The 24,354-nt window shown below is 35.4% G+C and overlaps 1 protein-coding gene across 1 annotated transcript in view; it reads right to left on the bottom strand.

Moving 5' to 3' along the window:
* Positions 1 to 24,354, bottom strand: part of LOC149788564 (copine-8-like) — a 95,155-nt gene that overhangs the window by 15,310 nt on the left and 55,491 nt on the right. The window contains exons 16-20 of the mRNA XM_089974602.1: positions 24,192 to 24,267; positions 23,124 to 23,251; positions 15,826 to 15,928; positions 9,897 to 9,954; positions 2,215 to 2,288 (exon numbers count right to left, since the gene is read on the bottom strand). Of these exons, the coding sequence (XP_089830728.1) occupies positions 2,215 to 2,288; positions 9,897 to 9,954; positions 15,826 to 15,928; positions 23,124 to 23,251; positions 24,192 to 24,267 (439 nt within the window). The remainder of the gene's footprint in view (positions 1 to 2,214; positions 2,289 to 9,896; positions 9,955 to 15,825; positions 15,929 to 23,123; positions 23,252 to 24,191; positions 24,268 to 24,354) is intronic.

The following is a 24,354-nucleotide window of genomic DNA, read 5'->3' as shown; positions in this document are numbered from 1 at the left end:
TAATTTAGATTTGTGTATAATTCAATCGAACGATGACAAGAATTTAGCAATAGCGAGTTTCTGTAACACTACCTCTCCCTTTTGACCCGGTTATTGTCTGTTTATGCATTACTGCATTGGACATTTTATATCAGTGCACTGGTAATAAAGTTTTTACTTTGCTTTGAAATTATAAATACCTAACTCATTAAAATGTAACCCCAGTAGGACAACACAAGAAACAAACAATATGGTTTGATTCAACCCTCGCAATTAAGCTACTGAACATATTTACATAATGGCGCCACCACATGTACATTGTAGATTGGATTATGCACTGAATTAAGTACATCCCTTGGAGTCAAATCATTGGCACCATTGTGCTAAACTTTAATGATATCTCTAAAATACAATAATAAAATTTTATAAATAATGCTTCAAAAATTATGCTAATGCTGTAAAAGCTGAGTTTTAGTTTGCTTTGATGTAAGCGACCTTAGACCATACCTGTCAATTTTCATGCTGGAAGGGGAAAAACACTCCAGAATTTTGTGGTCTCTCCATGCCTAGGTAACCATTTCATAATATCTTCCGATTTTTGCAGAGAACTCCTGATTATTACATTATGTCTTCCATTTTCATTTCATCTAAACAAGAAAAGTCCTACATGTTCTGTTGTATCACCTGTGAATTTATCATTATGATGAAAAAATTACTATAAAGAATTAGCTTTTTCACTAAATAGAATCTTAAGTTTAACCATTATTCACGTAAATTAATGATTTTTTTTACCTCTACAATAATACAAAAATAATAAAATAAACCAGAACAAAGAAAAAAAAACCACAACAATAAAATCGTCCACAATTAATTTCAATCCCACAAATGCTCCAACTCTATATGTTATAGCGCCATTCCCACAAAAGAAACTTACACAAGTGAACACCTGGCATTTTCATACCATATAAATGTCCCAAGATTTACAGCCATTAGTCAACAAAAGGATCTAAAATTTGTCAAGTTTAGACAGTGGCCCACGGATAAGCCGATTCCCCTTCTTCCAGGCCTTTATTTTTCCTAAATTATTTGGCTTATACATGAATATATACGGTAAATAAAGTCAGTTTCATGAATGCATAATCTGAGTGGAATACCTTGTTATATATAAAACTTTGCTGCTTGCATTTAAAGTCATCAATAACCAGCCAATTTTCATACAAAGTCTTGCAATGACCATACTTTTATAAATGATAACTGTATGAATTTTGTAAGATAAAGATGCCATTTCTCAATACAACATTAGTAATAAATCCAAACTCTGTAAGCTTTGGTGGGGAAATTCTTTGACAATCCTCAATTAAAGTACTGCATGAGTTTTGAAATTCAGACATAAACGGTAAGTTTTGGGAGTATTACAACCTGTACAATTACATCAAGATTTTATTTAATTTTTGGGGTACTTGGATTTTATAATTATCCTGCCCACCCATTTGTTTTCATTTTATGATCAGGCACAAAAAATTCCACATTTTTAAATTGTTTTTAAAGAGTTTCTACAACTTCAAAAGTTAATTTCCTTAAATCAGCTAAACTTTATTGTTTGGTTAAAAAGCAAGATAGTAATATCTTCAGTGGCAATTTGCATATCAAAGAACTGTGTCAATGCTTTTGTCAGTTACTAAGTCCACACAAGCTCCCTTTCACACATTTTGTACCTGCCTGGTCCAAACATAGAATAACCAACACTCAAAAATTCTTGGGCACAATTGTTACCAAATTCCATCATTCCCCACTTCCATTTTAAGTAAATATTGCAGGGGAAGATATGGTTTATTGTAAATGGAAAAAGAACCCCAAAATATATGAATCCATCTATTCCTGCATACACAGTGAATTAGTATCACACTGTCCTACTATGATTCTGAAAACTGGGGGGGGACATGACAAATGCATACACGGTGAATTAGTATCACACTGTCTTACTATGATTCTGAAAACTGGTGGGGGGGGACATGACAAATGCATACACGGTGAATTAGTATCACACTGTCCTACTATGATTCTGAAAACTGGGGGGGGGACATGACAAATGCATACACGGTGAATTAGTATCACACTGTCCTACTATGATTCTGAAAACGGGGGGGACATGATAAATGCATACACGGTGAATTAGTATCACACTGTCCTACTATGATTCTGAAAACGGGGGGGACATGATAAATGCTTTCTTACCTGGACTATGTCTCTTTCAGCAAACTTCCCTCGGGATGAGAGTCTGACCTCATCTCCATCTAAGATCTCCATAGCTAAAATTGAGTAGAGAGAAAACTTTACAATATGCTGGTACAATATAAAATGTACTGTCATATCTTAATATGAAATTCTGGCATAAGTGAAACAATGAAAATGTCAGTTTTCAGACTTCTGCAAAAAAATTTACAGAACAACTGATTATATGTGTGGTTCTGAAATGTAGGCTTCCAGCATGGGTGAAACAATACACCTGTGTCATATATTGATACGATTCACAATAGACTGTTGACAATAAAATGCATATTGATACACATTTTAACTAGACGGTCTTTCCATCTGAAGGTCTGTAAATGATAGCTGGTGCCCTTTTATGTGATATAACGAATGTATTTCCAGTATGCAGACAGACTTTGCATCTATTTATATTCCATTCTCATCCATGTCAAGATAAAAAATAATTTAAAACCGACTTCCTGTTAGTTGTCAATGACTTGTATTCAACATTTTAGGCCAAAAAAGTGTACTCCATTTTATCAGATGCAAGACTCACTTTAGCTACCAGACAGAAGTATTTGGATCAAATATAAGTCTTTAATTCTTAATTTCATTCTTATTTATTCAGTTTATGTTAACTCTGATAGGAAATATAGTTTAGTAGCACATGCTCCTGCAAGATTCAATCGTCTAAGAAAAAAAGAAGAAATTGCATTCTATTTTTAAATGTCTGTATTTTAATTTGACTTGGTATTCTACCTTTTCTACATTTGCTAATTGATTGTGACTTGGTATTCTACCTTTTCTACAACTGCTAACTGTATGTGGCTTGGGATTCTACCTTTTCTACATTTGCAAATTGATTGTGGCTTGATATTCTACCTTTCTAGATTAATTTGTTAATTGATTGTGGCTTAGTATTCGAACTTTCAACATTTACTAATTGACTGTGGCTTGGACTTCTACCTTTCCACATTTGCTAATTGATTGTGGCTTGGTATTCTACCTTTCTACATTTGCTAATGATTATGGCTTGGACTTTTACCTTTCTACATTTGCTAATTGATTTTGGCTTGGTATTCTACCTTTCAACATTTTGCTAATTAATTATGGCTTGGTAATCTCCCTTTCTACATTAATTTGCTAACTGATTATGGCTTGGACTTCTACCTTTTGACATTTGCTAAGTTACTGTGGTTTGGACTTCTACCTTTCGACATTTGCTAATTGATTGTGGCTTGGACTTCAACCTTAAAGTTTCTATATTTGTTAGCTGATTTTGGCTTGGTATTCTACCTTTCGACATTTAACTTGCCAACTGATTGTGGCTTGGTAATCTACCTTTCGACATTTGCTAATTGTGACTTGGGCTTCTACCTTTCTACATTTGCTAATTCATTTTGGCTTGGTATTCTACCTTTCTACATTAATTTGCTAATTGAATGTGGCTTGGACTTCTACCTTTCTACATTTGCTAATTCATTTTGGCTTGGTATTTTACCTTTCTACATTAATTTGCTAACTGATTGTGGCTTGGTAATCTACCTTTTGACATTTGCTAACTGATTGTGGCTTGGTAATCTACCTTTCGACATTTGCTAACTGATTGTGGCTTGGTAATCTACCTTTTGACATTTGCTAACTGTGACTTGGACTTCTACCTTTCTACATTTTTTAATTCATTTTGGCTTGGTATTCTACCTTTCTACATTAATTTGCTAACTGATTGTGGCTTGGACTTCTACCTTTCTACATTTGCTAATTCATTTTGGCTTGGTATTCTACCTTTCTGCAATTGCTGAAAGGGTGATTGACTGGCATGCTACTTTTGTCCATCTAGCATGCACATCAGATTCATATTTATCACCATTATCAGACCCAAAATCACCCACTGGTATCTCCATTGATACTTTTCCTAGCTCCAATAATCTAATACACTTCAAAACCTTAAAAATTATTGTCATATAACTATCAGCAGACAGTATCTGCCAAACGAAATCATTTTCTGATGATGAACCATGCTGGGAATCAGCCATTCTGGGTTTTCTAGGTAACCAGTATTTTAAACATACTTTTGTACAACTTCCTTGATGCATGTTCAAACTATGAAATAATGCTTGTTTGAGAGCACAATGTGCCAATCAAATATAGTTTAACAACCATATATGTCATGCAACTAGCAATGCAAATGGCAAGTTCCAGGTCAAATTTCATCAACGATGTAGTTTTGTCTCATCTGTCAAGAGATTAAGACATACTGAATGGTATAATACACAATTTCTGAGAAAATAAATCATCTTCCTAATGATTTCATGCAGGTATGGCCCAATGTAAGGTTGCTGAAGGTTGGTAGTCCAGCTAGTAAGTGGTTACCCTATGCTGACTAAGCATGGTATAGGCAAATTCCATCTTTGTGATAGGCAATTGGCTCTGACCCAACAACAAAATGTCCAAAAATCAAACACGAGGTGCCAGGGGTCAGAGTGAGCTCAAATTACTTTATGCTGAACAAGCTGTTGGGATAAAACAATTACCGTGGAATCAAGGTGGGGGTGGGGGCAATATTACAAACCAGGTCAACTGGTGTAATTTGTAGAATTCGTTTTAACTAACAAAAATGAGTGCCATTGCCTGCAACAGCTGTCTTAGATGAATTCTCAATTTAAATAATAGCAAGGCAAGTGACTAATAAATATTAATTAAAGCAGCTGAAGATTAAAATAACCTGCATGTGGTTTGTATTGTTTTGTACTGATTTTCCGTCACTTGTATTGATATGTGTATTGGTACAACAAAACTATCAATGTATTGATATACTGATGAATCATTTCACCCCTAGCATCTAGTTTATTTTTTGGCATCCTCTCTTTATTTCTGCAACATAACATTCATGTAAATTGTCTGATCTAACACTCATGTATTTTCTGTGCTTTCATGTATGTATGAGAACCTAAGAAGAGTACAATGTACCCATGAGAAACTAAGAAAAGTACAGAGCACCTCTGAGAAACTAAGAAGAGTACAGTGTACCCATGAGAAACTAAGAAGAGTACTCTGTACCCATGAGAAACTAAGAAGAGTACTGTGTACCCATGAGAAACTAAGAGTACTGTGTACCCATGAGAAACTAAGAAGAGTACTCTGTACCCATGAGAAACTAAGAAGAGTACTGTGTACCCATGAAAAACTAAGAAGAGTACTGCGTACCCATGAGAAACTAAGAAGAGTACTGTGTACCCATGAGAAACTAAGACGAGTACTGCCAATGTACCCCTGAACTCATATAATTTATGGTGATTACTTAAAAAACTGACAAGTACATAAAACAATCTACTCCACTTTAATTCGATGGAAAGAATGTCTGACAATGTGTAACAAAATGAGACATGGGCATAAGGTTGATATTATTACTCAGCATTCCCATTCAACAACTCAATCGTCCCATTAAACAACTCATTCATACCATTCAACAACTCAATCATCCCATTCAACAATTCATTCATACCATTCAACATTTCATTCATACCATTCAACAACTCATTCATCCCATTCAATAACTCATTCATACCATTCAACAACTCAATCATCCCATTCAACAATTCATTCATCCCATTCAATAACTCATTCATCCCATTCAATAACTTATTCATCCCATTCAATAACTCATTCATCCCATTCAACAACTCATTCATCCTATTCAACAACTCATTCATCCTATTCAACAACTCAATCATCCCATTAAACAACTCATTCATACCATTCAACAACTCATTCATCCCATTCAACAACTCATTCATCCCATTCAACAACTCATTCATCCCATTCAACACCTCAATCATACCATTCAATAATTCATTCATCCCATTCAACAACTTTTCTCTAACTTGAAAAAAAATACGCACAATGGTTTACAGTTAGCACTTTAATGGATTGCTAAGATAGCCCTGTGGACAGCCTGAGTGAATTATATGAAAACAGTGGTACATTTATGGAAAGCCACATAATCAATGAAACCAAGATCAAATGTCTCCAAAGAAAATAATATTAAGAGAAGTCAGTTATAGGTCAACAAGAATTTTTTTGAAATTTAAAAATTTATATCAATAAAAAAGGATTCTGCAGTGTGTGATCAATAAATGACCAGTCATCCACAGCAGTACTTTACTTTTATAAATAAAATGCAGATTACAGACATTTTTATTAACACAAATGTTATTTTTCTATTCCATACTAATAGCTAGATAATTTTTCTTGAACAAAATTATTTTTTATTTTTTTATCTGAAACACTGATTCACCTTCAAAAGTCTTAATTCATAATGAACACCAAATTTTCCTGCCATTAAACAAACCTTAAATCACTCAACAGTTTTGCATGAAAAATGTTAAGCTGTGCCTGTCCATCTGTCTCTACACACACACACACACACACACACACACACATTCTTGTATTTAGTGGATATCAAGGACTCGAGTATGGAACTGTGTACCGAGGACATTTGTTCTGGCAATGTTAGAGCAAAAAGAAATAGTTTGAAGCAGTAAATTAATAGCAAACAGTGATGTATTAAGGAGGAAATTGTATTATCAATTCTAAGGAATATTTAGCATTGCAAATAAGGATGCACACATTTACACAAATATTCTGTATAATCCATGCAAACTAAGGATGCACACTATTTGACAAAATCACGGAGGCCATGGAAATTGGTACATTATGACCAACAAAGTACATGTTTGCATATCTAGTCCAGTCTTAACAATCGACATGATCGCTCAGGTGGCCTAGTGGTTAGAGCATCCGTCTTGGATACGGGAGGTTGTGGGTTCGAACCAAGGCTGAGTCATAACAAAGACATGCAATGGTACTAACAGCTGCCTCGCTAGGTGCTCAGCATTAAGAGGTTAGTGTTAGGACTAGTCCGTCTTGTGTCAGACTAATGTGACTGTGCAGGACATCATGCTACATGTCTGCAGGGTGATGCCCCAATGCTCAAAATCACTATAAACTGCCACACTGCAGACATAGTAGCGATATGACTGAAAGATTGTTAAAGCTACATTAAAATTAAATCCGAATCACATACTAGTATCAAGTAACTGTAATCTCCAAAAAGGGTTTCGTGTACAACTGTTCTTTAGTGCAATTAAATTATATTTTGAATATATATGTTGTTGTTACTGACTGACTGATGAATTTATTGACTGACTGATTGTCAAGCAATTAGACTTTAGTACGACATAACATGCTTCGGACTAATCCACCACTTTGGAGATCATACTGTAATAAATTTGGAGCACGTGCATTTGGTTATAGCGCCCCATTTTCAGGAATTCTTAAATTTGTGTGATTACTTGTTTGAATTATTGGAACTCGGTGCAATGGAAATATTCCCTAGCCTGAAATAATTAGCCAGTTAGTAGGAACCAACATCACCAAGTGATCTGTTAGAGAATTTCCATGATGCCATGGTTGACTATTAGTGAATTCAGGTCAAAACTGCATGAGTGTCCCTGGAGTAATATAGTTCATATTAAAACCTAATGGTGTACATTGGTGGTGTGACTGCAGTGGCAGTATTTATGGTAGGAGACCGGTAAATTACACAAAGGAATAAACAAGAGGGGACTCGGCAGATACCATTTATGTTACCATGGTGGCAAATGTGACGCAGTTGTACTGGTGAAATATGCCTTGAAACCATGAATTGACTGGCCTAAGGAGGCGCAGTAAAAATAGTTCCCCGTGCTAGGGGATAGTTGTATAGTTTCTATGGCATGAACTGCTGATGGTAAGGAAAGTTGATGAAGAGAAACCATGCTGATGTGTGGTTGATAGATATTTAGCAAGTTTTCAGATCTGTAGTCTTGCACTGATTAGCAAAATATTTATGCATAGAATGGACAAGTCAGGCTTTCTAATTTATAACTGAAGTTGTATAGAAGTATTTGGAAATTTGGGGTAAACTTGTGATTTCTAGCAGAATCGCACCATGGTTTGACACCGCTCGGTCAAGCACATACCCCTGGCTTGTAGCAATATTATTTGGCTGGATTTGAGCATTTATGGAAGGAAACTTTATCGGGAATGACTATTCGCTTTTTTACAAAAAAGAGTAATATCTTCATTGGTCATAAGAATGCGATAATGAAAAGCATACTGCTGTAATTAAATGTTTCATTTTGGAACTGATCATCTTGATGATAAATGTTTGACCTCTGTATAATATATTTATCTTTCTATAATATTATTTACTGATGTTCTGTGCATGTAACTTCCAAATTTGGTTATTGATAATTCGATCTCACCTTAATGGGATTTTTCACTTGATTCACATCTGTTCTCTCCTGTTTGCATACTAAGTAGGCAAATGATGAAATAGGGGCGGATATGGCTCATTTAATAATCATTACAAAAATCTGCATATCAATGATGTCTTTTCAATATCTTTACGTGTGTACAATCTCGCCGCAAACAGGATGTTTTAACAATACAGATGGGTCGGATAATATGCAATTTTGATTCAATTCCACAATGAATTCATGCGCATTTAAAATAGCATTTTGATGTACCTCTTTCGTACATGTTATAGATTTATTTGCCTGTATTGGACGTGTATGGTATGAATGTATCGCGAGTTTCCCAACACTACTGTCTCACATGCATACAATATTAACAAAAAAATACAAGGGACTGTTATATGCACCAGCTTATCTTCTTATAGTTTAGCTTAGTAGTTGGTATCTGATGCTTGGATCTAAAGGGAGATAATACGTTTTTGCAACATGTAATTTGATAGTGGAGATCTCTCTACAAGTTTTCCAATGGGCAATCAAGGACATTGTTTTGGGCATGTGTATCACCAGCTTCTGAAGAAAGATACACTCCAAAATTGAAAACAAGTACCAATCGTGTAAACGGGGACCTTCCTACAAATCATGATTTTATGTTATTCTAGGCGAAAATAGTCGGGAGAAGCAAGATTACCAACCAAGGACGTCCTCAGTACGTTGGTGTGTAATCTCATGAATGTCCTCAGTTTACACCAAATACGAATGCACACACACACACACAGCTTGTCAGAAAATTTTAACAACTGAAGCTTTTCCCCAGTAATTAAAGTAGTTGTCACTTTGTGTACAACTGTTTATGGTATTTGTATTGTATCGTTGAACAACATTAATATCTCAATTTCTACTGACCTGTATAACTTTAAACAGCTTCCAGTTCCTACAGTCCAACTTTATGTAATGGTTATGATGTGTTGCTAGCAAAATTTAAGAGATTTCAACTGAATTTGGCAGTAAAGAAAATCTTAATTTGACAAGTTAATACCATAGCAACTAAAATCAACACAGAAAATTAAATGAAAGATACACTGATGTTTTTAAACAATTATCTTCAAATATGTGTAATTCTGTAGGATCAAGTGGAATGTAGGTAGCTGATTGCTGCAGGTTTAACACTATGCTGGGCATGTACAGAAGGAGGAATGAGTCTGATAAAAGATACCCTCATTACGCATCAATAAAAAGCCTTTTTGGTATTAACACCAAACATGGAAGGCAAAAGGTACTGATGTATAAGGCATTGGGTATCTTTCGTTGTACTGCATTTTGCAGTATGGGTACACATGACAAGAGGTTCATAATATACCAAAGTCTTACCTTGAAAGTCTGCATCCCCAACTCCTATGATAATTATAGACATGGGCAATGAGGCTGCCTGAAATATTGCAAACATAGCGTTTAAAAGCAAATCAATATTCTACAATGTAACATATTCAAGTGAATTCAGTATTGGCAAATTAAAGACTGGAAATATTGTTGCAGATAGCAGTTATTCCAATAGAAAGCTGTATTCTATAGGCTTGTAATAATTTAAAATGACAAAAAGTCAACAAATTTTAACAAAGACAAGGCCAAACAGATGAACATGTTTCTTTCTGGGTCAGAAAATGACACGAGAAAACTATGGATATAGAAAATAAACATATTGGCAATTAACAATGAGGCGAGAAATTTTCTTATGTGGGCATGGGTGTGTGGTAACTATGCATAATGGCAGCTGATGGGTGACAACATTATTATAAGGTGCAGAAACACCTAATTTAAAACAATATACAAGGTATCTGCATAATTACTTGATCCTCAGCTGGTACTGTAATGGCTGTAAATCTTGGGACAGGAAAATATATAACATACATGCATGTAAAAATATAGCATTTTTGGTGTACCAACACTTGTAGACATAAGAAAATGTTGAGACAATACTGGCAAATATGACACGTTAAAAAGCAGAGACTACTCTTTCAATAACCACATCAATAAACCATAATAAATATCCTTGTTTTTGTTATAATTTTGCATGTGCATATTTCCTCATTTCTCCAATATGAAATTAAACAAAAGTAAATAAAATCTTCATATTTCATGGGCTGGATAAAGTTTACCTGGTAGACCAGACTGTACTAAAATATGCATTACCTACACAGTCGAAATTGTGCTTAGCATCACTTATATATTTATTTCCCCCAATATCAGATGCCTATTTTGCTTCATTCATTCTTTTTTATATATTTATTTCCCCCACTATCAGATGCCTATTTTGCTTCATTCATTGTTTTTTTATATATTTATTTCCCCCAATATCAGATGCCTCTTTTGCTTCATTCATTGTTTTTTATATATTTATTTCCCCCCAATATCAGATGCCTATTTTGCTTCATTGTTTTTTTATGTATTTATTTTCCCCCAATATCAGATGCCTATTTTGCTTCATTCATTGTTTTTTATATATTTATTTCCCCCAATATCAGATGCCTATTTTGCTTCATTCATTGTTTTTTATATATTAATTTCCCCCAATATCAGATGCCTATTTTGCTTCATTCATTGTTTTTTATATATTTATTTCCCCCAATATCAGATGCCTATTTTGCTTGATTCATTGTTTTTTTATATATTTATTTCCCCCAATATCAGATGCCTATTTTGCTTCATTCATTGTTTTTTTTATATATTATTTTCCCCAATATCAGATGCCTCTTTTGCTTCATTCATTGTTTTTTATATATTTATTTCCCCCAATATCAGATGCCTATTTTGCTTCATTCATTGTTTTTTATATATTTATTTCCCCCAATATCAGATGCCTATTTTGCTTCATTCATTGTTTTTTATATATTTATTTCCCCTAATATCAGATGCCTATTTTGCTTCATTCATTGTTTTTTATATATTTATTTCCCCCAATATCAGATGCCTATTTTGCCAGATTGCATTCTTCCAGATTACATTTCAGCTTGAAGTACATACTTGTTTCATTTACTTTGATCCATGTGCTCATGAGTTACTGTTCTTCAACGACATAAGCAATCCTACAAATTGATGTAATCTTTTAAGAAAAGGTACAAATGTTTAATTGTAGAAGGCATATAACCAGAATATAGTCGCAAAACTGTTACATGCTCATGAAAGAAAGACCACAATAACAGCTAAAAAATTCTGAATAGACACGGACTAAGACCATCATTGATCTATTTTAATTTTATGTCTGGCTGAACAAAATCCTAACTGTCCAGACATTGGGATTTAGATAGCTGGCTGTTTCAGTGTCTCCTTTGTTTATTATTAGTGGATTTGCCTTTTGTTTTCTAACAGCAATCCAGTCAATCATTTAAACTGGCTTGGTTTAAGAGGGAATTTTGTCTGGCAGCTTTTCAGTATTTTGATGTGTAGTTGTCTTTTGCTTTATAATATTAGCACAATTACTGTAACTGTGTAAACAGGATTTAAGGTCACTTACAACAAAGCAAACTGCAAATGAGTTTTTACAGCACAGAAGTTATCTTCAAAGCATTATTTCTGAAACGCCTTTATTGTATTTTGGAGATATTATTTAAATTTAGTGCAGTGGTGTTATTATTTGAATCAGCTATTCTGTATCACTTCTTTATATGATATGCACTTTTAGCAGCAAACCATCATAAATTTCATCCTCCCTAGTTTTGTCCTTAAAGTTAATGGATAATCTTTCCAACTCGCTTACTTTCCTAAACAAACTGTTTATCTTTTGTCTCAACATGAGACAATGCTGTTGTACTTTCAACATTTCCCATTCAAGGCAACAATTCAATCAGAATACCTCCAAAGTTTCTGTAATACTCCAACAGATATCCATCTTAATGGTGCTTGTATTTAAACAATATTCTCCATAGATACAGCATTACCATATCCACAGATACCTCTGCGTATTGCATTATTCAATGCCCAACCAATAGGACCACCAGAAAAGCGCACAGAAACATTAATTTTATCACTGATCAGAATATCGACGTCTTGTTCCTGACAGAAACATGGCTACAAATATCAGGTGATGAGCCCAAATGTGCGGATCTAACACCCAACGGATACTCCATCAAGTCATTGTCCCGCCACTCTCGTGGTGGTGGAACTACTGTCATCACAAAGAACTCCATGATTAAGCGTCTTGACCACACCACAACTTTCAATTTCTACCACACATTGTTTGAACTAGTCCAAACCACACTCACACTAGAACAAAGGACAGTCCATTTTTTCTGCCTATACCACCCTCCTCCTAATAGAAAAAACAAGCTGACTGATAAATCTCTCTTTTTGGACCAGTTGCTGAAATCTCCTGGAGTATGGAAATTTGATAGGTGGCAACCTGATTATTCTTGAAGATTTCAACTTTCACTTTGTCTGTCCCAGAAATCCGAACACATCAAAACACCTAGATTCCATTAATGTTTTCAACCTCAAACAGTCAGTTAACCAACCCACCCATAAACATGGTCACATTTTTGACTGGAGTCTTCATAGACCTGATGATAATATTCGATGGTCCTCCCTGGTATCCCATGAACTTGCATCAGATCTCCTCTGCATTATATGTCATCTTGATGTATCAATCCCTAACCCTCCACCTTTATTTGCTACAAAGAGAAACCTCTATATGATAAATAGAACCAAACTAATGCATGACATCCAAGCAAATCTAACAACTTGCTTATTTCCTACAGCAGAACAAATCGATAACTGCCAGCATTCATTGCTTGACAAACATGCACCAGCCACCAAGTGCTGAGTATCAATTCAAAAGTGTTCTCCATGGTATAGCAGTGTTAGGGAACAGCTTTGCACTTCTGAAATTCACTGCCGTAAAGCTTTGAAACTTTGGCTTTCCACCAGACTCACTATTCATAAGCAAATCTATGAAGCTGCTAAGAAGAACATCACAAACATAGTCCATGCAGCGAAATTAGCGCACTACAGTACTAAGATCATGGAAAGTTCCAGCTGCAAAGAGCTTTTCGAGATTACTAACAAGCTAATGTCAAGGAACAAATCTACACCACTTCCAACTACCTTCTCTCCAGTCAACCTTCTGGACCTGTTTGCAAATTTCTTCCATGACGAAGTACAAACCATTAGAGATAAGCTTGACAACACAATTTCAATTGACTCGTCATCACCATACAGTTGGGATACAGAATTTGAGCGGCAACCATTAGCAGCATTTGAACTTGTCTCTATGGATTTGACACATACAAGCGTGATGAAGAGTGCACCAAAATCATTTTAACTTGATCCAATTCCAACATCACGGCTGCTTGATTGCTTAGATCCAGTATTTCCTTCACTAACTGATGTTATTAATACCTCTCTCTCTTCTTGAGAATTCCCATCATTTTTCAACACTGCCATTGTAAAGCCTCTACTGAAGAAACCAACACTCGACCATAATGATTTAAAGAACTACCACCCAGTTTCTAATCTCCCATTCATATTAAAAAATCTTAGAAAAGGTTGTTCTATCCCAACTTGTATCTCATCTGAATTCAAACAGTCTTTTTAGCAATGTACAATCTGTATATCGCCCTTGCCACAGTACTGAAACTACTCTTCTAAAAGTAGTTAATGACATTCTTTCTAATTTGGATAGCGGAAACATTACAGTCCTCACCCTCCTTGATTTGTCTGCAGCATTTGACACAATAGACCATGATATATTACTCCACCGCCTCCAGCACGTATTTGGCATTCATGATACAGCCTTACTAATGTTCAAGTCCTACTTGGTCAACAGGACACAAATTGTATATGCAAATGGAATACACTCCAGCCCAGTTGATCTATGTTGTGGTGTTCCACAGGGGTCTGTTCTTGGACCTGTTCTCTTCATTCTGTACACTCAGCCGCTCTCAAAATGTCATAGATCATCATCCAGTGTCTCACCAATTGTACGCTGATGACACCCAAATATACAAATCTAGCCACCCAGCTGAAGTTGATGCTACCATAAGTTGATGCTACCATCCAAGGTGTAGAGAGGTGCATTTCTGACATGAAATCATGGATGACATGTAACAAGCTGCAGATGAATGATGATAAAACTGGGGCCATTCTGGTCACAACACAAAGACTTTCTCATTCACATCCTTTATCTAAAACGAATAAATATCAGCAATACCAACATTAAATTCACAATCAGTAGGAAACCTAGGTGTTACTCTGGACAGTATTCTCACAATGCACCAACACGTCATGAACATATGCAAGGCTGCATATCTTGAGCTGAGACGCATCAGCTCCATTCGCAAATATCTTTCAGCTGATACCACTAAAACACTTGTGTGTTCATTAGTACTTTCAAGACTGGACTATTGTAACACAGTTCTCTCTGGTACATCTCAATACTACTTCAGAAAATTCAAAAAGTTCAAAGCTGCTCGGATTAACCTAAGAGTACCACGATCAGAGCACACCTTCCCGCTGCTCTGTACCCTACACTGGCTTTCCATTCGATCCAGAATCAAACACAAAATTTGTTCTCTGTGCTACGTTTCACTGATGGACTCCAATCCAACATACCTATCTGACCTCACCCATGTGTACACACCAGCAAGATACTTACACACCTCTTCTGACAATCATATACTCATTATTCCCACTATGAAAACGAAGTCTTATGGACAACGTTCTTTTGCATACCAGGGCCCAGCAGAGTGGAATGAATTGCCCACTGAACTTGGACACAAAGACACAGGGATCCCATTCAAGAGTGCTCTTAAAACTCACTTATTTCGACTGCAAGAACAAACTTAAAAACCTAATAATGTTTCCAACCTTAAGTATTTTCAGTATGTTTTTTATGTTTTCTAATTTCATGGTGTTTGTTTTTTGTAATCATATCATTATATGTCTTTTTTTATTTTTTATTTTTTATGTTAAAGGTGTTGTCTAACGTTGCAAAGCACTTAGAGCTTCTAAAGATTAGGCACTACACAAAGTCCTCATTTGTATCCTTATTACTAATTATGATCATAGAGGAACAGCAAAACGATGATATAATCAGCCTAATTAAAAACAAATTAAAAAATCGTGCATTGGATATGAGAAATCATGGGAACCGCATATAACTTTTAGCAATCTGCTCCCAATGAGTTTAAAAAGCTGTATGAATCTCCAACATTTTTGTGAGGCACCCACATTTCCATGGCCTGTCAGCATCTCTTTATTAAATGATAGCCTAATGAAAAAAGTGAGGTGATATCAGAAATATACTTACATTAACAATGGCCTCACATGTTTGAGGCATATCTGTAATAATTCCATCTGTTATTATTAATAATATGAAATAATCTTCACCATTTTTTCTTGCTCCAGCAAACCTAATAACACAAAATTAAAATACATAATAAAGTTATTAACATGTAAGATAGTGACAGCAATAACCAACTTAAAACCAGCTTTTTCATTTAAATCCTGCATGGAGATGCAATTCATCCCATGGTTCTCCATGACCACGCAGGGACAATCTGTAATTCTCAGAATCATTTGAAATCCAGCTTGGGACACCCACAATTTTTGTTTTAAAAATGTCATATAAATAGCATTAGAAACATACTGCCTGCAATTCTCGGAGTATTTGATTTATAATAAAGGACAGAACTAGTTATAACACAGTTAAATGCCTTTCTTACCTGCAAAATGTATTTGTTTGTAAACTGCCTTGAAAGCTATAATGAAATAAAGTTATTGCCACATGGATGCTTTATTAAAACAAATTACAGAATCCTATATGACTCTGAAACCAGATATTGTCAAAGTAATGATAACTTCTCTGAGAAAATGTTGTTGTTGTTGTTGTTGTAGGGTTTAACGCCATTTTTCAGTACGCGATAGGCTATACATTGCGGCCAGTATTAATGGTGGAGGAAGAAACCGGGAAATCCCCAGAAAGAACCACCGACCCTCGAGAAGCTACTGGCACTGAGAAAATGTAACATAGTTCAAATGGTGCACAATACAAGAAGAATATTTGCTAGTAAGAATTTTATGAACATTTCAACTCAATGTACCACATATGTAACATTCTGAATGATATATGTTTATTCTTCATAAATAAAGACCATAGAATGGAGAAACACTCAAACTATTTCAACATCAGTTTCCAACTGGCAAACTGTTGCATGCCCTCTATAGTTGCAAAATAATTAGTACTCCTGCAGTCTGGTCATCAGAAGTGTTGTTTCAGAAACTCTAATTGGTAAGATGTACTTGGTATGCTCGTGTGCAAACAGTCGACTAACACAATCATGCTTTCTGTTAATAAAAAAAACTAGCCAATATTTCCTGGTTGCTACATCCTGATTAAAGGTCAGGGTATGCATATTGAGTCCATGACCAAAAAATTGTTGTAAAATGTGTGACCTTGACCCCAAGGGTCAAAAGCTAGAGCAAGCATGTTGCAGAACGAAAAGTCTTAGCTTCATAATGATTTATCCTAAATATGAGCAAAATTCAAGGATTTAGGAAATGTCAGCAAATGAAGAAAAAAAAACCTACCATAACCATCACACATTTTCTAAGATTGTGACCTTGACTACAAGGTCAAAGGGGCAATGAATGCATCACATAATAAATTTATTGACATTTTTATGATTTGAGTATAAAAATGTTTCAAGGGGTTTAAGAAATATATGCAAATGAAAATGTTTGACTCAAAACCTTTACCAAATGTTGAAGCTGTTGCCACCACCTCTGGTGGAAATGTCAATGTTATTTCACTTTTTCCCACTTTTTACAACCACACAAACTTTAATTTATACCACTTTTGTTATAACCCAATTATTTCAACAATTCTGAAGTAAAACTATGCCCCACAGCAAAGTCAATGACTAAATTCAGATTCAACATAATTGTTATTTTCTACCAGGCTTTGATGTAAAGATGCTACAGCCATGCAGGCATCATTTGATATATAATTGTCATTCTAGAAGGGTAAATACATTTAAAGTATGATTCAGTTATATTTAATATAGTAATCTAGAGCTTACAGACAGAATTGTAATACAGTTAGTTTACATACAATAAAATGAAAGTCCAAATCCTATATAAAAACATAGAATACTTTAAAAATAATGATCCCATATGCTTCTGCATGATACCAACACAAATGCAAACAACACAGACTCTGAATAAATGTAATTCACACCAGCAAATCTACACATATCTTATTATATAATGCACTACAGGATTAGGATCTATACTGTTAAACAATGGACAAGATCAGATCCAAACATGTTATTACATAATGGACACTAGCAGACCAGGATCTCTTATTACATAATGGACAAAAGATCAGGATCTATGTTGTTACATAATGCACACCAGCAGATCAGGATCTGTTGTTACATAATGCACACCAGCAGATCAGGATCTGTTATTGCATAATGCACACCAGCAGATCAGGATCTGTTATTACATAATGCACACCAGCAGATCAGCATCTGTTATTGCATAATGCACACCAGCAGATCAGGATCTGTTACTACATAAAGCACACCAGCAAATCAGGATATGTTATTACATAATACACAACAACAGATCTGGTTCTGTTATTACATAATGCACACCAACAGATCAGGATCTGTTATGGCATAATGCACATCAGCAGATCAGGATCTGTTATTACATAATGTGAACGAGCCGATCAGGATCTATTACATAATGCACACCAGCAGATCAGGGTCTGTTATTACATAATGCACAACAGCAGATATAGTTCTGTTATTACATAATGCACACCAGCAGATCAGGATATGTTATTGCATAATGCACACCAGCAGACCAGGATCTGTTATGGCATAATGTACACCAGCAGATTAGGATCTGTTATTACATAATACACACCTGCAGATCAGGATCTGTTATTGCATAATACACACCAGCAGATCAGGATCTGTTATCGCATAATGCACACCAGCAGATCAGGATCTGTTATTACATAATGCACACCAGCAGATCAGGATCTATTACATAATGCACACCACCAGATCAGGATCTGTTATTACATGATGCACACCAGCAGATCAGGATCTGTTATTACATAATGCACACCAGCAGATCAGGATCTGTTATTACATAATGCATACCAGCAGATCAGGATGATATTGCATAATATACAACAGAAGATCAGGATCTATGCTGTTACATAATGCACCATTCTACTTATGCTTGTAAGTAAACAGTGATGGACCTGATGTGCCTACACACTTTAAAATAATAAAACATCTGAGCCCGTACTGCCTGTATTTGAGAATTATACACAAGTGTGATAAACAAAATAATCAGTCTGTACTGTTTGTATTTGAGAGCATTATACATAAGTGTGATAAACGATATAATCAGAGTTTGTACTGTTTTTATTTGAGTGCATTATACACACGTGTGATAAACGATATAATCAGAGTTTGTACTGTTTGTATTTGAGTGCATTATACACACGTGTGATAAACGATATAATCAGAGTTTGTACTGTGTGTATTTCAGTACATATATACACAAGTGTGATAAACAAAATAATCAAAGCCTGTACTGTCTGTATTTGAGAATTATACACAAGTGTGATAAACAAAATAATCAGTTTGTACTGTTTGTATTTGAGAGCATTATACATAAGAGTAATAAACAAAATAATCAAAGCCTGTACTGTCTGTATTTGAGAATTATACACAAGTGTGATAAACAAAATAATCAGTTTGTACTGTTTGTATTTGAGAGCATTATACATAAGTGTAATAAACAAAATAATCAGAGTTTGTACTGTTTGTATTTGAGTGCATAATACACACGTGTGATAAATGATATAATCAGAGTTTGTACTGTTTGTATTTGAGTACATATATACACAAGTGTGATAAACAAAATAATCAAAGCCTGTACTGTCTGTATTTGAGCGCATTATTAACAAGTGTGACAAACAAAATAATCAAAGCCTGTTACTGTTTGTATTTGAGTGCATTATACACAAGTGTGATAAACAAAATAATCCGAGTTTGTATTGTTTGTATTTGAGTGCATTATACACAAGTGTGACAAACAAAATAATCAAAGCCTATACTGTTTGTATTTGAGTGCATTATACACAAGTGTGATAAACAAAATAATCAGAGCTTGTACTGTTTATATTTGAGTGCATTATACACAAGTGTGATAAAGAAAATAATCAGAGTGTTTGTGTGTGTGATTTAGATTTTTAACGTAGCTTTAGCAATTTTTCAGTCATGTCACTACGATGTCACAGTTTATAGTGATGTCTAGCACTGGGGCAACATGCCACAGACATGTAGCATCATGTCCCACCCAGTCACATTATCCTGACACCAGGCCGACCAGTCCTAACACTAACCTCTTAATGCTGAGCGCCAAGTGCGGCAGCTGTTAATATCATTTTTGTAAATCTTTGGTATGACTGGGCCGGGGTTCAAATCCACAACCTCCTGCATCCAAGATGGACACTCTAACCACTATGCCACTGGAGCGGTAAAAAAAAATATATATAAAAATAATCTGAGCCAGTACTGTTTGTATTTGAGTGTGATAAACAAAATAAACAGAGCCTGTGCTGTTTGTATTTGAATACATTATATACAAACAGGATGAATGTTTGTGAAATGTTGCAGTATTTAACTCGTTTAAAAATAGCCATGATTAATTCAATCCAAACATAGCTACTGCTCCATGCAATCCAAACACAGCAATGGCTCCATGCAATCCAAGCACAGCTATGGCTCCATGCAATCCAATACATGTATAGCTTCTTGCAATCCAAACACAGCTATGGCTCCATGCAATCCAAACACAGCCATGGCTCCATGCAATCCAAACACAGCAATGGCTCCATGCAATCCAAGCACAGCTATGGCTCATTGCAGTCCAAACAAAGCTATGGCTCCATGCAATCCAAACACAGCAATGGCTCCATGCAATCAAAACACAGCAATGGCTCCATGCAATCAAACACAGCAATGGCTCCATGCAATCCAAGCACAGCTATGGCTCATTGCAGTCCAAACAAAGCTATGACTCCATGCAACCCAAACACAGCTATGGCTCCTTCAATCCAATACACCTATGGCTCCAGTCAATCCAATACACGTAAATGACTCCATTCAATCCTATACACACAAATGGCTCCATGCATTCCAAACACATCTATGGCTCCATGCAATCCAATACATATATAGCTTCTTGCAATCCAAACACAGCTATGGCTCCATGCAATCCAAACACAGCTATGGCTCCATGCAATCAAAACACAGCAATGGCTCCATGCAATCCAAACACAGCTATGGCTCCATGCAAAATTCAAACACAGCTATGGCTCCATGCAATCCAAAACATAGCTATGGCACCATGCAATCCAAACACAGCAGCTAAGGCTCCAGGCAATCCAACACAACACAACAGCTATGGCTCCATGCAATCCAAACATAGCAGCTAAGGCTCCATGCAATCCAACACAACACAACAGCTATGGCTCCATGCAATCCAAACAAAGCTATGGCTCAATATAATTCAAACACAGCTATGGCTCCATGCAATCCAAACACAGCTATGGCTCAATGCAATCCAAAGACAGCTATGGTTCAATGCAATCCAACACAGCTATGACTCTGTGCAATCCAACACAGCTATGGTTTCATGTAATCTAACACAGCTATGGTTTCATGCAATCCAAACACAGCTATGGCTCCATGCAAACCAAACACAGCTATGGCTCCATTCAGTCCAATACATGTATATGGCTCCATGTAATCTAACAAAGATAGGGCTCCATGCAATCCAACACAGCTATGGCTCCATGCAATCCAACACAGCTATGGCTCCATGCAATCCAAACACAGCTATGACTCCATTCAATCCAATACGCATATATGGCTCCATGCAATCTAACACAGCTATGGCTCCATGCAATCCAACACAGCTATGGTTCAATGCAATCCAACACAACTATGACTGCAATTCAGCACAGCCATGACTCTGTACAATCCATCACAGCTATGACTCCATGCACTCTAACACAGCTATGACTCCATGCTTTCTAACACAGCTATGGTTCAATGCAATCCAACACAGCTATGGTTCAATGCAATCCAACACAGCTATGACTCTGTGCAATCCAATACAGCTATGGCTCCATGCAATCCAACACAGCTATGACTCTGTGCAATCCAACACGGCTATGGTTCAATGCAATCCAACACAGCTATGACTGTGCAATCCAATACAGCTATGGTTCAATGCAATCCAACACAGCTATGACTCTGTGCAATCCAACACAGATATGGTTCAATGCAATCCAACATAGCTATGACTCTGTGCAATCCAACACAGCTATGGTTTGGTGCAATCCAACACAGCTATGACTGTGCAATCCAACACAGCTATGGTTCAATGCAATCCAACACAGCTGTGACTGTGTGCAATCCAACACAGCTATGGTTCAATGCAATCCAACACAGCTATGACTATGATGGATAAAACTGTATGTTTTCATTATTTAGTAAGAGACAGAAGTTGCAACATCATTTTACATCTGATATGATGATGTAAAAATGAAATGATCACATAATTTTACATCTGATATGATGATTTCAAAATGTAATGATCACATCATTTTAGATCTGATATGATGATGTAAAAATGAAATGATCACATCATTTTACATCCGATATGATGTCAAAATGGAATGATCACATCATTTTACATCTGATATGACGATGTCAAAATGTAATGATCACATCATTTTACATCCGATATGATGTCAAAATGGAATGATCACATCATTTTACATCCGATATGATGTCAAAATGGAATGATCACATCATTTTACATCCGATATGATGTCAAAATGGAATGATCACATCATTTTACATCCAATACTATGTCAAAATGTAATGATCACATCATTTTACATCCGAGATGATGTCAAAATGGAATGATCACATCATTTTACATCCGATATGATGTCAAAATGGAATGATCACATCATTTTACATCCATGATGTCAAAATGGAATGATCACATCATTTTACATCTGATATGATGTCAAAATGGAATGATCACATCATTTTACATCCGATATGATGTCAAAATGGAATGATCACATCATTTTACATCCAATATGATGTCAAAATGTAATGATCACATCATTTTACATCCGAGATGATGTCAAAATGGAAAGATCACATCATTTTACATCTGATATGATGTCAAAATGGAATGATCACATCATTTTACATCTGATATGATGATGTCAAAATGTAATGATCACATCATTTTACATCTGATTTGATGATGTCAAAATGTAATGATCACATCATTTACATCTGATATGATGATGTCAAAATGTAATGATATGGAAAAATGACAATTTTAAATCTGACATGATGTCAAAATGCGATGAATACATCCTGAGCTGTGCATATGTTGATGCATCAAATGCAGACTACCTTAAAATGTATACTTGAAAATGCTGTAGAAGTCAAAATGTTGTAATGGAAGAAGTTCACAACTTACTTGGCAACATGATTAATACAGGGGGCAAAATTAGTGGGTCCATACAACTGCACAGAGTAGAGGGCCTTGTTGTATGCATCAAGTACACCATCAATCCCATTACAATATGGATTCACAGGATTACCATTCTGAAATCAAGTTTTCGCTAATTATAAAACAAAGAAGAATCTTGGTCAGTTGCCATGCTTCATTACGCCCATCTCAAATATTACTTACTTCTGCATTAAAGGCCTTCTTCATTACAACCTTTTTAAATATCACTTACTTGTATTAAAGGCCTTCTTCATTACAACCTTTCTAAATATCACTTACTTCTGCATTAATGGCCATCTTCATTACAACCTTTTTAAATATCACTTACTTCTGCATTAATGGCCATCTTCATTACAACCATTCCAAATATCACTTAGTTTTGCATTTAAGGCCATGTTTCATTACAACCATCACAAATATCACTTACTTCTGCATTAAAGGCCTACTTCATTTCAACCTTTTCAAATATGACTTACTTCTGCATTAAAGGATATATACTAATTCTACTGAAAGGCTCCATGTTTAATCAGTACAGTAATTACAACTTTTTTATGATCAATAATTATAAACATCATCATTACAAGATGTTGCATCAGCCATAAAATGAACACAAGGTGGTTGCTTTTGCCTTTTTTATACAACAAGTGTACTAACAATGCTTGGACACACGAAAATTCTGAAATATATGGCCTGTCAAATTCAAATGAAGCTTTCTCCAAACCTTTGTACCTTTTGTGGATCAATATTGTGAGGATCTTGTTATTTTGTAAACCAATACATATATCCATTTATCTGTGTGCATATAATGAATTTTTCACACAAAAAAGCAATGCAAGGAAGGAACTAAAGAATCAATGCAAGGAAGGAATTACACTATCCATATACAAAATAGGTTATGGCACAATTTTTTTTAAAGAGACTTTAGTGCAATTAAGTTTTTCTCAATAAGAAACCACATTTTTTTATTTTTCCCAATGGTATTTCAGTGAAAAGACATACATTACAGAATACTTAGACACTGAACAGAATTCTTACCAAGGCAAATTCGTGTGAAACAACCCCATCAGGAGGTAATCTGGCACCGAATCCTAAAGCTGGGAACAACTTGTCTCTGGTAAAATAATAAAAAATGTTGAAAAACAATTTGGCAATTTGCTAGAAAAAGATCATACAAAATGGGTCGGGGGAACACTTGTCT

Source organism: Sinohyriopsis cumingii, chromosome 11 (genome assembly GCF_028554795.1).
Source record: "Sinohyriopsis cumingii isolate HCF-2022 chromosome 11, ASM2855479v2, whole genome shotgun sequence".
Classification (NCBI taxonomy): Eukaryota; Metazoa; Mollusca; class Bivalvia; order Unionida; family Unionidae; genus Sinohyriopsis; species Sinohyriopsis cumingii.
The sequence above is the reverse complement of the archived record's forward strand: the minus strand, read 5'-3'. Positions and strand labels throughout refer to the sequence as shown.